General features: G+C 42.7%; 1 protein-coding gene across 4 annotated transcripts in view; it reads left to right on the forward strand.

Moving 5' to 3' along the window:
* fhod3a (formin homology 2 domain containing 3a) overlaps window positions 1–15,000 on the forward strand; it is a 40,578-nt gene that overhangs the window by 12,864 nt on the left and 12,714 nt on the right. For 3 of the 4 annotated variants that reach the window (XM_027030984.2, XM_035523762.1, XM_027030982.2), the window contains exons 4-16: window positions 4,011–4,078; window positions 5,184–5,289; window positions 7,323–7,417; window positions 7,706–7,817; window positions 8,380–8,474; window positions 8,716–8,859; window positions 9,032–9,243; window positions 10,547–10,822; window positions 11,310–11,372; window positions 11,525–11,659; window positions 13,239–13,289; window positions 14,235–14,419; window positions 14,781–15,000. The exon at window positions 14,781–15,000 is cut by the window's right edge. In XM_027030984.2, coding sequence (XP_026886785.2) covers window positions 4,011–4,078; window positions 5,184–5,289; window positions 7,323–7,417; window positions 7,706–7,817; window positions 8,380–8,474; window positions 8,716–8,859; window positions 9,032–9,243; window positions 10,547–10,822; window positions 11,310–11,372; window positions 11,525–11,659; window positions 13,239–13,289; window positions 14,235–14,419; window positions 14,781–15,000 — 1,762 coding nt within the window. The remainder of the gene's footprint in view (window positions 1–4,010; window positions 4,079–5,183; window positions 5,290–7,322; window positions 7,418–7,705; window positions 7,818–8,379; window positions 8,475–8,715; window positions 8,860–9,031; window positions 9,244–10,546; window positions 10,823–11,309; window positions 11,373–11,524; window positions 11,660–13,238; window positions 13,290–14,234; window positions 14,420–14,780) is intronic. The other variant, XM_027030985.2, reaches the window with a different exon arrangement.

Here is a 15,000-nt window from a genome sequence, read left to right on the forward strand (position 1 = left end):
AGGTCTGTATGAAAATTAAGAGATCACCATGGTAGTTACACTGATGCTCATGATTGCAGTACTGATGTCAGTATTTCTTATTGCTTTGAAATAGTAGAGTGTTGAAGGGGGAATCCACATACACTCGGGCCAAATGTATGTGATACAGATATGAGAAGTATTGACTGCTTTAGCAACTGTATGTGCATGTGTGTATGTGGTGTGTGTGTGTGTGTGTGTGTGTGTGTGTGTGTGTGTGTGTGTGTTCCTATCAAGAGACACTTCTCAACAAAAACAAAGCCATAAAAGTCTTAAGACCATAAAAGTCAAAGACAAATGACCCATAAAAGAACCACGGCTCTTCCTGACTGCCCAAACAAAAACTCTCTCTTTCTCACACACACACACATGCATACATGTTAGCGTGTTGACAAATCTGTCTGCAGTGGTGAGAAGCCCATTAGCAATGTTTACTTAAAACAATCAAATATCTACAGGCGTTATGGTGACTAGTGTATTGGCAGAGGAAAAGACCTTCTTCTGAACTTCTGAACTGGGGAGCACGTGCAAACACACACACACACACACACACACACACACACACACACACACACACACACACACACACACACACACACACACTGAGCATACCCACTCTCTTCCCTACAACGCAGGCCTGGAGATTATTGCTCAAACTATACATTGATACTGGATACATTCATTGACAAATTAGATATTCTACAAAATAAATAATGCCTCCATGAATGCCTCCGTGTGGTCATGAGCAGAACACTCCTAAGACCAGCTCACCACATCCCTACACACACACACACACACACACACACACACACACACAGCAGTTTGTTTCGTACTTTAGATCAGCTGCACATTCTGGAATGTTTCACAAGTATCAGCACTTTAGTTCTAGAGAAATCGTGTGTGTGTGTGTGTGTACATGCTTCCATATGGGAGTGTGACTGGTTTTAATAGGATGATATCATTTAGAGTGTGGTTTTTGTAGGGTGACACAATTGCGAGTGTGTGTGTTTGTATATATATGTGTGTGCGTGCATGTGTGTGTGTGTACACATGCTTCCATATGGGAGTGTGACTGGTTTTAATAGGATGATATCAATGAGAGTGTCTGGTTTTTGTAGGGTGACACAATTGCAAGTGTGTGTGTGTGTGTGTGTGTGTGTGTGTGTGTGTGTGTGTGTGTGTGTGTGGTCACACCAGGCAGATTGAGTGTGTTGATTGGTGGTAATGGATTGCAGCTTGTAGGAAGGTGACCTGTATCTCCACTTTACCTCAAAGCCAAATTCCAGACCCAACGCCACATTGCACATTCATCTCCACATTTCAGACCACACGTGTACACACGTGCGTGCACACACACACACACACACACACACACACACACACACACACACACACACACACACACACACAGTCTATTCTGGAATGTTAATTATCTTGTCCCATTGGGAAGTGCTTATGTGGAGCAGGAACACTGTCACCAACACAACCAGTGTGTGTGTGTGTGTGTGTGTGTGTGTGTGTGTGTGTGCGCGTGCGTGTGTGTGTTCCTCCTGATTTCTGGGGCAGGCAGTAGTGTGATATGGTGATTTTGAGTTATATTAGAGTTTTGACTCAGATGTATATAACACAGACACACAGTCATGTCCAAAAGTTTTGAGACTGACACAAATTTTGGTTTTCACAAAGTTTACTGCCTTTTTTTAGATCCTTTTTCAGATGTTTATATGGTATAGTGAAGTACAATTCTAAGCATTTCATAAGTTTTTTAACTTTTTATTGACAAATACACTGCCTGGCCAAAAAAAAATTCACACACGCTAATATTTCGTAGGACTGCCGTTAGCTTTGATTATTCGCTGTGGCATCGTTTCCACAAGCTTCTGCAATGTCACAACATTTATTTCTGTCCAGAGTTGCATTAAGTTTTCCCCAAGATCTTGTACTGATGATGGGGGATTTGGACAACTGTGTAAAGTCTTCAGCACATCCCAAAGATTCTCAATGGGGTTCAGATCTGGACTCTGTAGTGGCCAATCCATGTGTGAAAATGATGTCTCATGCTCCCTGAACCACTCTTTCACACTCTTTCACAATTTGAGCCTGATGAATCCTGGCATTGTCATCTTGGAATATGCCTGTGCTATCAGGGAAGAAAAAATCTATTGATGGAATAACCTGGTCGTTCAGTATATTAAGGTAGTCAGCTGACCTCATTCTTTGGGCACATAACGTTGCTGAACCTAGACCTGACCAACTGCAGCAACCCCAGATCATAGCACTGCCCAAACAGGCTTGTACGGTAGGCACTAGGCATGATGGATGCATCACTTCAGCCGCCTCTCTTCTTACCCTGATGCACCCATCACTCTGGAACAAGGTAAATCTGGACTCAGACCACATGACCTTCTTCCATTGCTCCAGAGTGCAAACTTTATGCTCCCTAGCAAATTAAAGCCGTTTTTTGCCGGTTAGCCTCACTGACAAGGCTACACAGCTGTTTAGTCCCAATCCTTTGAGTTCCCTTCGTATTGTGCGTGTAGAAATGCTCTTACTTTCACTATTAAACATATCTCTGAGTTCTGCTGTTGTTTTTCTACGATTTGATTTCACCACACGTTTAAGTGATCGCCGATCATGATCATTCAGGATTTTTTTCTGACCACATTCCTTCCTTGAAGATGATATTTCCCCACTGTCCTTCCACTTTTTAATAATGCATTGGACAGTTCTTAACCCAATTTTAGTAGTTTCTTCAATCTCCTTAGATGTTTTCTCTGCTTGATGCATGCCAAAAATTTGAACCTTCTGAAACAGATTAACATCTTTTCCACGACCACAGGATGTGTCTTTCGACATGGTTGTTTAACAAATGAGAAGCTACTCACTCCATCAGTTAGGGTTAAATAACTTGTTGCCAGCTGAAACATAATCACCCATGCAGTAATTATCCAATGGGAGGCTCTTACCTATTTGCTTAGTTAAATCCAGGTAGTGACCTTTTTTTGGCCAGGCAGTGTACATCCAGTTTAAGCAAAGACTAAGATATCAGCTTCTGGGCAAAATCTTGACTGATGGCAACCCATTCTTGACTAATCAGTGCTTGATCACAGTTTTTGTTTGTCCACCCTCTTTCTGAGGAGAGCCCACCTTTTTGAGCAAGCACACTCCCTTGGATGAGAAGCAAGCCCACACATGAATGGTCTCAGGATGCCTCACTGTTGGCATGACACAGGACTCATGGTAGCGCTCACCTTTTCTTCCGCAGACAAATAACTTTACCGCAGTCGTCTGCAGTCCAATCCCTGTACTTCCTGTAGAATGTCAGTCTGTCCTTGATATTCTTCTTGGAGAGAAGTGGCTTCATTGCTGCCCTTCCTGTCACCAAGCCATCCTCCAAAAGCCTTCACCTCACTATGCGTGCAGATGCACTCACACCTGCCTTCTGCCATTCCTGAACAAGCTCTGCACTGGTCGTGACCCGATCCCGTAGCTGCATCCTCTTTAGGAGACGGTCCTGGCGCTTGCTTGACTTTCTTTGGCCCTGAAGCCTTCTTCACTGCAATTGAACATCTCTCCTTAAAGTTCTTGATGAATTAAATCAGCTGCCTTGTCCTCGTTAACACTTTCTCCTGAGCTAAAGAAAAGATCACTGAAATGATGTTGGCAGGCCATTTTGTGGCAGAGCTGAAATGCAGTGATTTTTGTGATGAAGTTCATTTTCATGGCAAGGAATGACTTGGCAATTAATTGCAATTAATTTGATCACTCTTCACAATCTAGAGTTAATGCAAATTGTCACCATAAAAACTGAAGCAGCAAACTTTGTGAAAGCCAAAATATAGCCATGACTGTATACACTCACACTCATGCACATATACACATTCTCACACACCTACACACACTCATAAACACACAGATTCACACACATGTACACACACACACACACACACTATTAACTCTCTGTGTCGCTCTTTGTCTGTTTCTCTCCACAGAAAAGCTGTACAATTGCAGTGGGAGAGATCTGAGAAGGGCATTGTTCTCACTCAAACAAATTTTTCAGGTAAAACACACTTCCACACACACACACACAAACACACAGTTGTCATAGTAGTGTTAAACAAACACAGGCAGCTGTCAATGTGTGAAAACAAAACACACTAGTGTCATAGTAATTGAAACACACTTAATAAGTGAACACATACACAAAGACACACACACAGCTGTAGTAATAGTGGAATCACAGCGAACCTTACTGTCCAACTGGCAGAGACTGTTGCCACGGTAACTGTGTATTTCTGTTATAACAGCAGGCTGCACGTGGCCTGGATGCCTGTCTGGTGACAGAGTGAATGCAGAACCTGTGTGTGTGTGTGTGTGTTTGTTTGTGTGTGTTTGTGTGTGTGTGTGTGTGTGTGTGTACCTCTGCTTCTGAGTGTGTGTGTGTGTGTGTGTGTGTGTGTGTGTGTGTGTGTACCTCTGCTTCTGAGTGTGTGTGTGTGTGTGTGTGTGTGTGTGCGCACCTGTGTTCTGTGTGTGTGTGTGTATGTAGACCTGTGTTTCTGAGTGTGTGTGTGTGTGTGTCTGTATGCACGTGTGTGTGCACCTGTGCTCTGTGTGTGTGTGTGGGGGGGGGCACCTGTGCTGTGTGTGTGTGTCTACAATAGAACACAGAGTATATATTAGGTTATGAGCAGAAGGGTTACTTTTCTCTCTAATTATTCAATTTCTCCAGTTTGGTTTACTGTAGAACTCTTGTTGTGTTTCTAGATTCTGACCGTGTGTTGTATTTAGATATGTACAGACTGCACTGGCCTAGGGTCTCTTCTACTGTAATGGCACTCCTGAAATGGAGATCTGTAATGGAGATCTGGTGAACTTTGCTTGGGTAACTCCAGCACCACTGCCAGTACAGTACAGAATTGGTCATACCGCTGGGGGTCGACATGCCAGTGGAATGTCCTGAACCTGACCACACATCCTGTTCAGGGTGAGGGGTTGGATAACACATGGGTAGATAGCAGTTACATTTGTTCCTGTCCAACTTCTCACTTTGGCTTTCCAGTAAGTGTAGAGATGCAATGTTCATACTGAAGTTTGTAATTAAAAGTGTGTGTGTGTGTGTGTGTGTGTGTGTGTGTGTGTATGTGTGTGTGTGTGTGTGGTAGGATGATAAGGATCTTGTGCATGCATTTGTGATGGCAGAGGGACTCACCTGTTTAATCAAGGTTGGAGCTGAGGCTGACCAGAACTACCAGAACTACATCCTTCGCGGTACACAATACAAACCACCACCCACAACACTACACCACCACCCATTACACCATTCACAACACTACACCACCACCCATAACACCGCCCACAACACCACACCACCACCCATTACACCATTCGCAACACTACACCACCACCCATAACACCGCCCACAACACTACACCACCACCCATAACATCGTCCACAACACTATACCACCACCCATTACACTGTCCACAACACTACACCACCAACCATAACACCGTCCACAACACTATAACACCACCCATTACACCGTCCACAACACTACACTACCACCCATAACACTACACCACCACCCATAACCTCACCTACAACACCACCTGCAACACCGCACAACCAGACATAACACCACCCGCAACACTATACCACCATCTACAACACTACACCATCACCCATAACACCACCTGCAACACAACACCACCACCCATAACATCACCTACAACACCATGTCACCACCCACAACACTACACCACAATCCAAAACCCCACCCACAAGATTACGCTATAATCCATAACAACACCTACAACACTACACCATCACACGTAACACCACCTGCAACACTAAACCACCACCCATAACACTACCTATAACACCACACAACCACACATAACACCACCCACAACACCACATCAATATCCACAACACTACATCACAATCCATAACCCCACCTGCAATACTACAGCATCACCCATAACACCACCCACAACACTTCACCACCACCCATAACCTCACAGACTCACCAGGCCTCAGATAGCATGTTACATGTTCAGGTTCATGACAGTACTGTTAGGAAAAGACTGAACAAGTGTGGCAGGTTTGGGTTGCCAGGAGAAAGCCTCTTCTTTCTAAAAACAGCATGGCAGCATGGTTTAAGTTGCATCTGAACAATCCACAAGACTCCTGGAACACTGTCCAGAGTGGAGATGTTTGTCCATAAATCACAGTATCACATATGGTGACACAGCATCTCAGCACAAACCACATACCAGCTGTCAAACACAGTGGTGGAGGGGTGATGATTTGGGTTTATTTTGCAGCCACAGCACTTAGCCACAGCCCCTAGGGCAGTGGTGGCTCAGTGATGAAGGTGTTTGATTAGTAATCAGACTGTTGCCTGTTCAAGCCACTGCTGGGCCCCTAAGGAAGACACTTAACCCTCAATTATTCATAATTGGTAGGCTTTTTTTTTGGATAAAAGTGTCAGCTAAATGCAGTAAATGTAAATGTAGACACCTTGCAGTCACTGAGTCAGCCATGAACTCCTCTACTCCTCTGTATTGCAAACTATTCTAGAATCAAGTGTGAGGTCATCTATCTGACAGCTAAAACTTAGACAAAACTGGGCCAATGGGACAATGATCCCAGACACACAAGCAAATCTATAACAGAATGGTGGAAAAGAAAAGAATCAAGGTGTTACAATGGCCCAGTCAACCCAGACCTCAACCCAACTGAACCGCTCTGGTCATGAGACAACGTTGTAAAGAAGAGTGGGCCAGAATTCCTGCAGGGCGACACAAAGGACTCATGGTCATACAGAAAACAAGTACTACATGTTACTGCTACTAACCATGGTTCATTGAATCATGGGGTGTCAATAAGACCTGCTAACGATCAGATGACTTTTTATTATGTCCTGATATGTAAAAGCATAAAACCATAGAATTCACACACACACGCACAGTGCATCAGGGCCTCAGCTCAAACACGTCTGTCCTTTACAGTACATTCAGGAACATATGGATTTATTGCAGTAGAATGAGATTAACCAATATCACAGTGCATCCTTTTGGTCACTGTTGTGACCAAAAACATTTCCAGTTGGTTTTACTATACTGAGCAGTTTTGCCACCTTATTGAGAATCTTACTTTTAAATGTATATTTACTGTTGGATAATATGCAGAAAATATTTTTAAAAAGTTATAACAGATAAATGATGGTACAGAACATCAATAATAAAAATAATTATAATAATAACACCTCTCTCCCTCTCTGGTCCCATATCTGTAAGCTCTGGGTCAGATCATGCTGTATGTGGATGGAATGAATGGGGTCATCGCTCATCCGGAGACCATGCAGTGGCTCTACACTCTGATTGGCTCAAAGGTAAGTCTGTTCAGTGGCTCTACACTCTAATTGGCTCAAAGGTAAGTCCGTTCAGTGGCTCTACACTCTAATTGGCTCAAAGGTAAGTACCTGGGTTTGGCTTTGATTCAGATAAAAGGTTTGTAGCAATTAAAATTCAAATCTGGTGTTGTAGCACAGAGAAATGATGAATACTGTATGTGTGTCTATTGCATGTCTATTGTATGTCTATTGTAGGTCTATTGCATGTCTATTTTATGTCTAACATACTTGACCAAATAAAGTGATTCTGATGGTGATCTTCTGTAGTTTCGTCTAGTAGTGAAGACGTCTCTGAAACTGCTGCTGATGTTTGTGGAATATTCAGAATCAAATGCCAGACTGCTCATTCAAGCTATCAGTGCTGTTGATACAAAGAGAGGTATACACACACACACACACACATACACACACACAGAGATGCACATACACACATAGAGATACACACACACAGATACACACACAGAGATGCATACACATACACACACACACATATAGATACATACACACACACAAATAAAAATTAAAATAACTTTATTTGGAGCACATCTAATGTCTTCTAGAAGTTTTATCCATTTATGTGAGCTTAAAGGCTCAATGATGTTTACTCTGAATTCTGGGCTCTACTAGCTGATCTGTGTCCATGGAACAATCCATTTTTTGATTCTTTATTATTACTGATTATTATTGTTTACTGATTAAAATAAATTCATTTATTGATCTATCTAGAGCTGTTAACCCCAGATGCTTGGATGTATTTTCTTACTCACATGTCTATAATCCGCAGGCTATAATGGAATATTTACACAGCTTTAGAGAAACACACTCACACACACATATGCTAACACACTTCTGTAGTGACAACATCTAATTAATAATCATTTGACCTATTGACTGATGGATGGATGTTTGTTTGTATGTGTGTATGTTTTTTGTTTGTTTAGGGCAGAAACAGTGGTCCAATGCCATGGAGATTTTAGGTGAGAAAGATGGAGTAGACACAGAGCTGCTGGTGTATACCATGACCCTCATCAACAAGGTACACACACACACACACACACACACACATATACACATACATATACATGCGCACGCACACACACACACACACACACACACACACATACATACCCCCCCCCGCCACACACACACGCACGCATGCACACGCACACACACACACACACACACACACATACACACACATATACACATACATATACACGCGCACACACACGCGCACACATACACACGTCTGACGTCCTGGTCTCTATTCCCTGCAGACACTGGCCTGTCTGCCTGATCAGGACTCTTTCTATGACCTGGTGGATGTGCTGGAGGAACAGGGTATGGAGACTGTGACCAACAGACACTTCACACGCAAAAGCACCGACCGAGACCTACTGGAACAGCTCAACATCTATGAGGTGGACAGCACCTCTCTCTCCCTCTCTTCTCTCTCTCTATCTCTCCCTCTCTCTCACTTTGTCTCCCTCTCTTCTCTCCCTCTCTCTCTCAAACCAAACTGTGTTTAGATGGTGTTAAGATATGAGTGTTTAGATGATGTTAAGATGTCTTATTTCCCCACTTGACCCTTAGGCATCTCTTCGTCATAAGGATGGTGATGATGACCAGGCCCTGCCCACTGGTGGTCGTGAACGTAGCAGGTCCAGTGTTGGTGGTACAGAGGGGTGTGGCCTGGAGAGACGTCGCAGTCCTAGGCACTCATTGGGCAGCACAGGCCACTCCTCCCCTCACCATCCACACCAACAGCCCTTAAGCAGACAGAGGAAGGAAAATATGAGTGAGAGGTGTGTCACACGCATGCACGCACACACACACGCCCACACACACACACACACACTGTCTCTCCTATCCCTCCACCCTTCTTTATGTAGACAGGAGGAGTGTAAGGGCACAGGGGATACTCCAGCCAAGCTCAGGTGATGTTAGTGATGGTGATGAAGAGGGAGAATTTTATCAGAATGCACTTAGGTGTTCTGCTACTCCAGGTGGCATCTTGCGTCTTCTCCCATCTGTCTCAGTCTTATCTCACCTCTCATTCTGAAATGATCCAGACATTACAGTCAGGTTTGATTGATTCTAGAGTCAGTGTTGTGATGGAGATTTGCATGCAGTATTTGTGGTGTAGAAGTGAACTTTTATCTCTTTTCTGTCCATTTTCATGTACCATTCCAATGCTTTTATGTACCCTGCACACACACGCGCACACACACACACACACACACACACAAAACACTGCTCCACTGGACTGTCTCTTCTTCTGCCCAGGAATAAAATTAGCCAGCTCAAACACAGACATTTGCCTGGTGTTCAGGTGTTTGGAATTTAAAGTTTCATTTTAGATAGTGTTGTTGTAGTTCATGTTTAGTATTGTTAGTGTTAGTGTTGTTAGTGTTAATTTTGTTAGTGTTTAGTGTTGTTAGTGTCAGTGTTTAATGTTGTTATTGTTAGTGTTTAGTATTGTTAGTGTTGTTAGTGTTGTTACTGTTAGTGTTTAGTTAGTGTTGTTAGTGTTAGTATTTAGTGTTGTTAGTGTTTAGTGTTAGTGTTGTTAGTGTTAGTTGTTATTGTTCTGCCCAGGAATCAAATTAGCCAGCTCAAACACAGACATTTCCCTGGTGTTCAGGTGTTTGGAATTTGAAGTTTTGTTTTAGATACTGTTGTTGTAGTTCATGTTTAGTATTGTTAGTGTTGTTAGTGTTAGTGCTGTTAGTGTTTATTGTTAGTGTTGTTAGTGTTAGTATTTAGTGTTGTTAGTGTTTAGTGTTAGTGTTGTTAGTGTTTAGGTTATCATTAGTGTTTAGTGTTGTTAGTGTTTAGTGTTAGTGTTGTTAGTGTTTAATGTTGTTAGTGTTAGTATTGTTAGTGTTAGTGTTGTTAGTGTTTAGTGTTGTTAGTGTTTAGTGTTGCTAGTGCTGTTAGTGTTAGTGTTATTAGTGTTTAGTGTACATAAACAGGGGCTGTCTCTGGGTCTCCCTTCAAATGGCTCTGAACTGTTAGAAGTGATCACTAAACCACTGCTATAACTGTGAAGAATGATGTGTGTTAGCTAAACACTTCCTCCCTCGACCTGCTGCCCGGGTGTGTTAGCGGTGCGTCAGACCACCCCGGCAGGGAGGAGGAGGAGGATGAGAGGAGTGCTCAGGTGACCAGGGGGTGCGCTGTTGAGCAGCCATCTCTGCTGGTCTCTCTGATGGCCCACCGCAAGTCTTGCATCAGTGTCCCGCCCTCCTCCGAAGTGACTCCGCCCCTGCGTGGCTCTGCCCGCCCCCTCCAGTACCTCCCCTACCTCCCCCACTCCCCATTTCACCTCTTCTCCTATGACACAGAGGAGGAGGCGGGGCCTGACCAGAGGAGCAGCGCCAGGTACACACCTACAGTGGGGAAACTAGATTTCTCATAATCCAGTGTGGGGATGCTGGGACTCTTCACCAAGGCCACTGACCTTCACTTTTGACCTATAAAAGCACTGGAAACCTTTGTGTCTCACACTTCTACTGTGGCAAATTTCTCTCAGTTTACTAAAACGATGTTATGAACACCGTGTGTGTGTGTGTGTGTGTCAACCCTCAGCAGGCAGACTGACGTCACTTCTGAGTCACCTTTTTCACACTTTTTTTGGCTTTAAGCACGTTTTGCTCTTCTCCCTCTCCTGTTTTGTGACACGCTCCACAATACACTCTTTGACTGTTTCATATGTGTGTTTTATTTTCTCATTGTGTTCAGTAAGAGTGTGTTTCTCCATACTGCACTCCTGAACTCACGTATTAACCCTGCTTCAACACTGCTGATAACCTTTATAATCTCTCTCTCTCTCTCTCTTACTCCCTCTCTTTCTCACTCCCTCTCTCAGCCAAGGAAAGTCATTATCTGCTCTTAATTCTCCATCTACACCTGTCTATCCACAGACTGTTAGGTAAGCACTCATCACGCACACTTTTCACACACATTGATGTCATTTATCTTATTTACAGTGACTTACATATTTTAGCAGTTTCTCTCTCTCTCCCTCTCTCTCTCCCTCTCTCTCTCTCTCCCTCTCTCTCCCTCTCTCTCTCCCTCTCTCAGGCTTCCTCAGGGGGGACTACTCTCCTCTTCCTATCGGCAGCATCAGGAGTCTCTGGCGGCCGAGCGAGAAAGGAGGAGGATTGAACGAGAGGAGCGACTGCAGAGGATAGAGAGAGAGGAGAGGAATCGCTACAGGTCCCTCTCACTATGATCTCATTAAACATTATTAATATTCTTCGTCTTATCTTATTAAACATTATTAATATACTTCTTATGACCTTATTAAACATTATTAATATCTTTCTTATGATCTTATTAAACATTATTAATATACTTCCTCTGATCTTATTACACATTATTAATATTCTTTCTCTTATCTCATTAAACATTATTAATATCCTTCTTATGATCTTATTAAACATTATTAATATTCTTCCTCTGATCTTATTAAACATTATTAGTATCTTTCTTATGATCTTATTAAACATTATTAATATTCTTTCTCTTATCTCATTAAACATTATTATTATACTTTTTGTTATCTTTCTAATTATTAATATATATATATTTTTATCTTATTAAACTTATTAATATTCTTCCTCCTTTCTTTGCAACGCTGCTGGCCCGAGTGCCGCAGGGCGCGGGGCAGGATGCACAGACTTCCTCGACGGTGCAAGACATTTATTAACATTAAACACATACGACACAGGTGGCACTCACACATGACACTTACAGTACACATGACTCTACACTTAACATTAAACGAAGAACACATACACATTGACACGTGACTACACAAACTAACGTTACAGCTACAGAGATTGACATTACCACATATGTAGCGACAATGACCAACAGGAATGTACACACTGACAGGTTTAAATAGACAGACAAACGTGTATCACTAAACCCTGTGCAAGGTGTGTGCAGTCCTGGGGGCGTGGTTACAAACAGTACACATGTGAATCCCCCTGCACGCAGCGGTCCATACGACGTGACTCATGAGGGGAGGAGCCTTCCGTGACAATCTTATTAAACATTATTAATATTCTTCTTATGGTTCTATTAATCATTATTAATATTCTTCTTATGGTCTTATTAATCATTATTAATTATTAATAATTATTTCTCTTATCTTAAACATTATTAATATTCTTCCTCTTATCTTATTAAACATTATTAATATTCTTTCTCTTATTAAACATTATTAATATTCTTTCTCTTCTCTGATTAAACATTATTATTCTTCCGCTTATTAAACATTATTAATATTCTTTCTCATATCTCATTAAACATTATTAATATTCTTCCTCTTATCTTATTAAACATTATTAATATTCTTTCTCTTATCTCATTAAACATTATTAATATTCTTTTTGTAATCTTGAATTCAACATTTTTAATATTCTCTTATGATCTTATTCAACACTATTAATATTCCTTTAGTTATCTTATTAAACATTATTAATATTCTTTTTGCTATCTTTTTAAACATATTATTATTCTTCCTTTATTATCTTGTTATTAGTGGATGTTTGTCGGTTTTTGCCAATGCCAGAGCTCCTTTGTAAAGTGCTCTTGGGTGTCAGACTTATATAAATTATATAAATACACAGTAGTACGTATGCTGATTAAAGCTGTTGCATGTTTATGAAAGCTCACGGTTAATTTCTGCTTTTCCTCTCCCCTCTCCTCCCCTGCTCTCTCCATCCCTCTCTCCTTCTCTCTGTCTCTCTCTCCTTCTCTTTCGCTCTCGCTCCCTCGGTCTCTGTAGTCGGGACTTTGTTGTGAACATGGAGGAGGCCAGACAGGCCCGAGAGGAGAGGTGAGTGGGCCCTCTAGTCCTGTCTCCACACACTTTTATCTGCCTCAGGTGTGCTGCTCCATACAACACATCTCTACTGAGATTAATTTATATAGCACCTAAAACTCAAGGTCACTTTACAATTACAATACAAATAGAGATTATAGATGAAAAAATATTAATTAACAACTAACAGAAAAGGTGATGAACAGTGTTGAGAAAAGAGGTGTGTTTTAAGTTGGGATTTGAAAGAAGAAAGTGAAGACCAGAGATGGAGAGATTGAGGTAACGTGATCCAGAGATTTGGAGCCATGACACTAAAAGATAAAAGATCTGCCTCCTACAGAGACCAACCTACAGAGGGCGCTCTCTCACTGCGCTGCCTGCTAATACCACCAGCAGAGGGCACTCTCTCACTGCTCGGCTTGTTAATGCCAGTACCATAGAGTAGTGTGTGTTAGACTGGTGTGTTTTTAAGTAGTGTTTATATAAAAGTATGTGTACTTTCATTTTCTTGAAGTTTCTTGCAATGTTGTTCACTTTTAATCAAAATTTTTCAATATTTCCTCCTTTCTCACTCTCTCTCTCTCTCTCTCTCTCCCACTCTCCCACTCTCTCTCCCTCCCTCTCTCTCTCTCCCTCCCTCTCTCCCTCTCTCTCTCCCACTCTCTCTCTCCCTCTCTCCCACTCTCTCTTTCTCCCTCTCTCTTTCCCTCTCTCCCTCTCTCTCTCTCTTTCTCCCCCTCTCTCCCTCCCTCTCTCTCTCTCTCTCTCTCTCTCCCTCCCTCTCTCCCTCTCTCTCTCTCTCCCACTCTCTCTCTCCCTCTCTCCCACTCTCTCTCTCTCTCTTTCTCCCCCTCTCTCCCTCTCTCTCTCTCTCACTCTCTCTCCCTCCCTCTCTCCCACTCTCTCTCTCCCTCCCTCTCTCTCTCTCTCCCGCTTTCCCCTCCCCCCTCTCTTACCAAGGTTTAAGGCTGCTGAGCGATTGGCTGTGCAGGAGTATGAGAGAGAACGTCTGCTCTCTCCTCCTCGTGGACTCACTCAGAGCTCTTCACATGCCTGTCAATCACCACAGAGTGACACGCCCTCTTATATGACCTCACAAAAGGACCAGGACACATCTCTTACGTCATACCCACCCTCCGAGCCAGGTAAGCATCCTCATTTAGAAATAGACGCCAAAAGTGTGAAAGTGTATCTGCAGTGTGTGTGTAGGAATGTGTGTGTGTATGTGGACACACACACACACACACACACACACACTACACTCTCTTAGATTGTTACAGTTTCATTCTCTCAGCATTTAAATGGTTTCATATATTTTGATATCCTGACCGACAAAATTGTGCATCTCTTGTGTGCAGATGAAGAGTGTTTTTATGCTTATCTAGGAGACAAGCTCCTGTTTAGGCTGGTGTGTGTGTGTGGGTGTGTGTGTGTGTGTGTGAGACACTCAAGAGTAAGTACATGGTAGTAAATGTCAAATGTTAGTTCTCTGTGGCTGTTCCTCAGATCATGAGCATGAGCCGCACTATTGCACCAGTCCAGAACCAGAACAGCAGGAAGATGGACCTACAGAACCAGAGGAAGAACTGGACCAGGAAGCAGAGGAGGTCACCGCCGAGCAGGAAGGAGGCGATGTTGAGCAACACGCTATAGAGGAAGAGGAGGAGCTTGTAGAGGAAGAGGAGGAGCCAGAGCAGCAGGCTCTGGAGGGAGAGGCAGATGATAG

The sequence above is a fragment of the Electrophorus electricus genome, chromosome 2, assembly GCF_013358815.1.
Source record: "Electrophorus electricus isolate fEleEle1 chromosome 2, fEleEle1.pri, whole genome shotgun sequence".
In the NCBI taxonomy this organism is placed as follows: Eukaryota; Metazoa; Chordata; class Actinopteri; order Gymnotiformes; family Gymnotidae; genus Electrophorus; species Electrophorus electricus.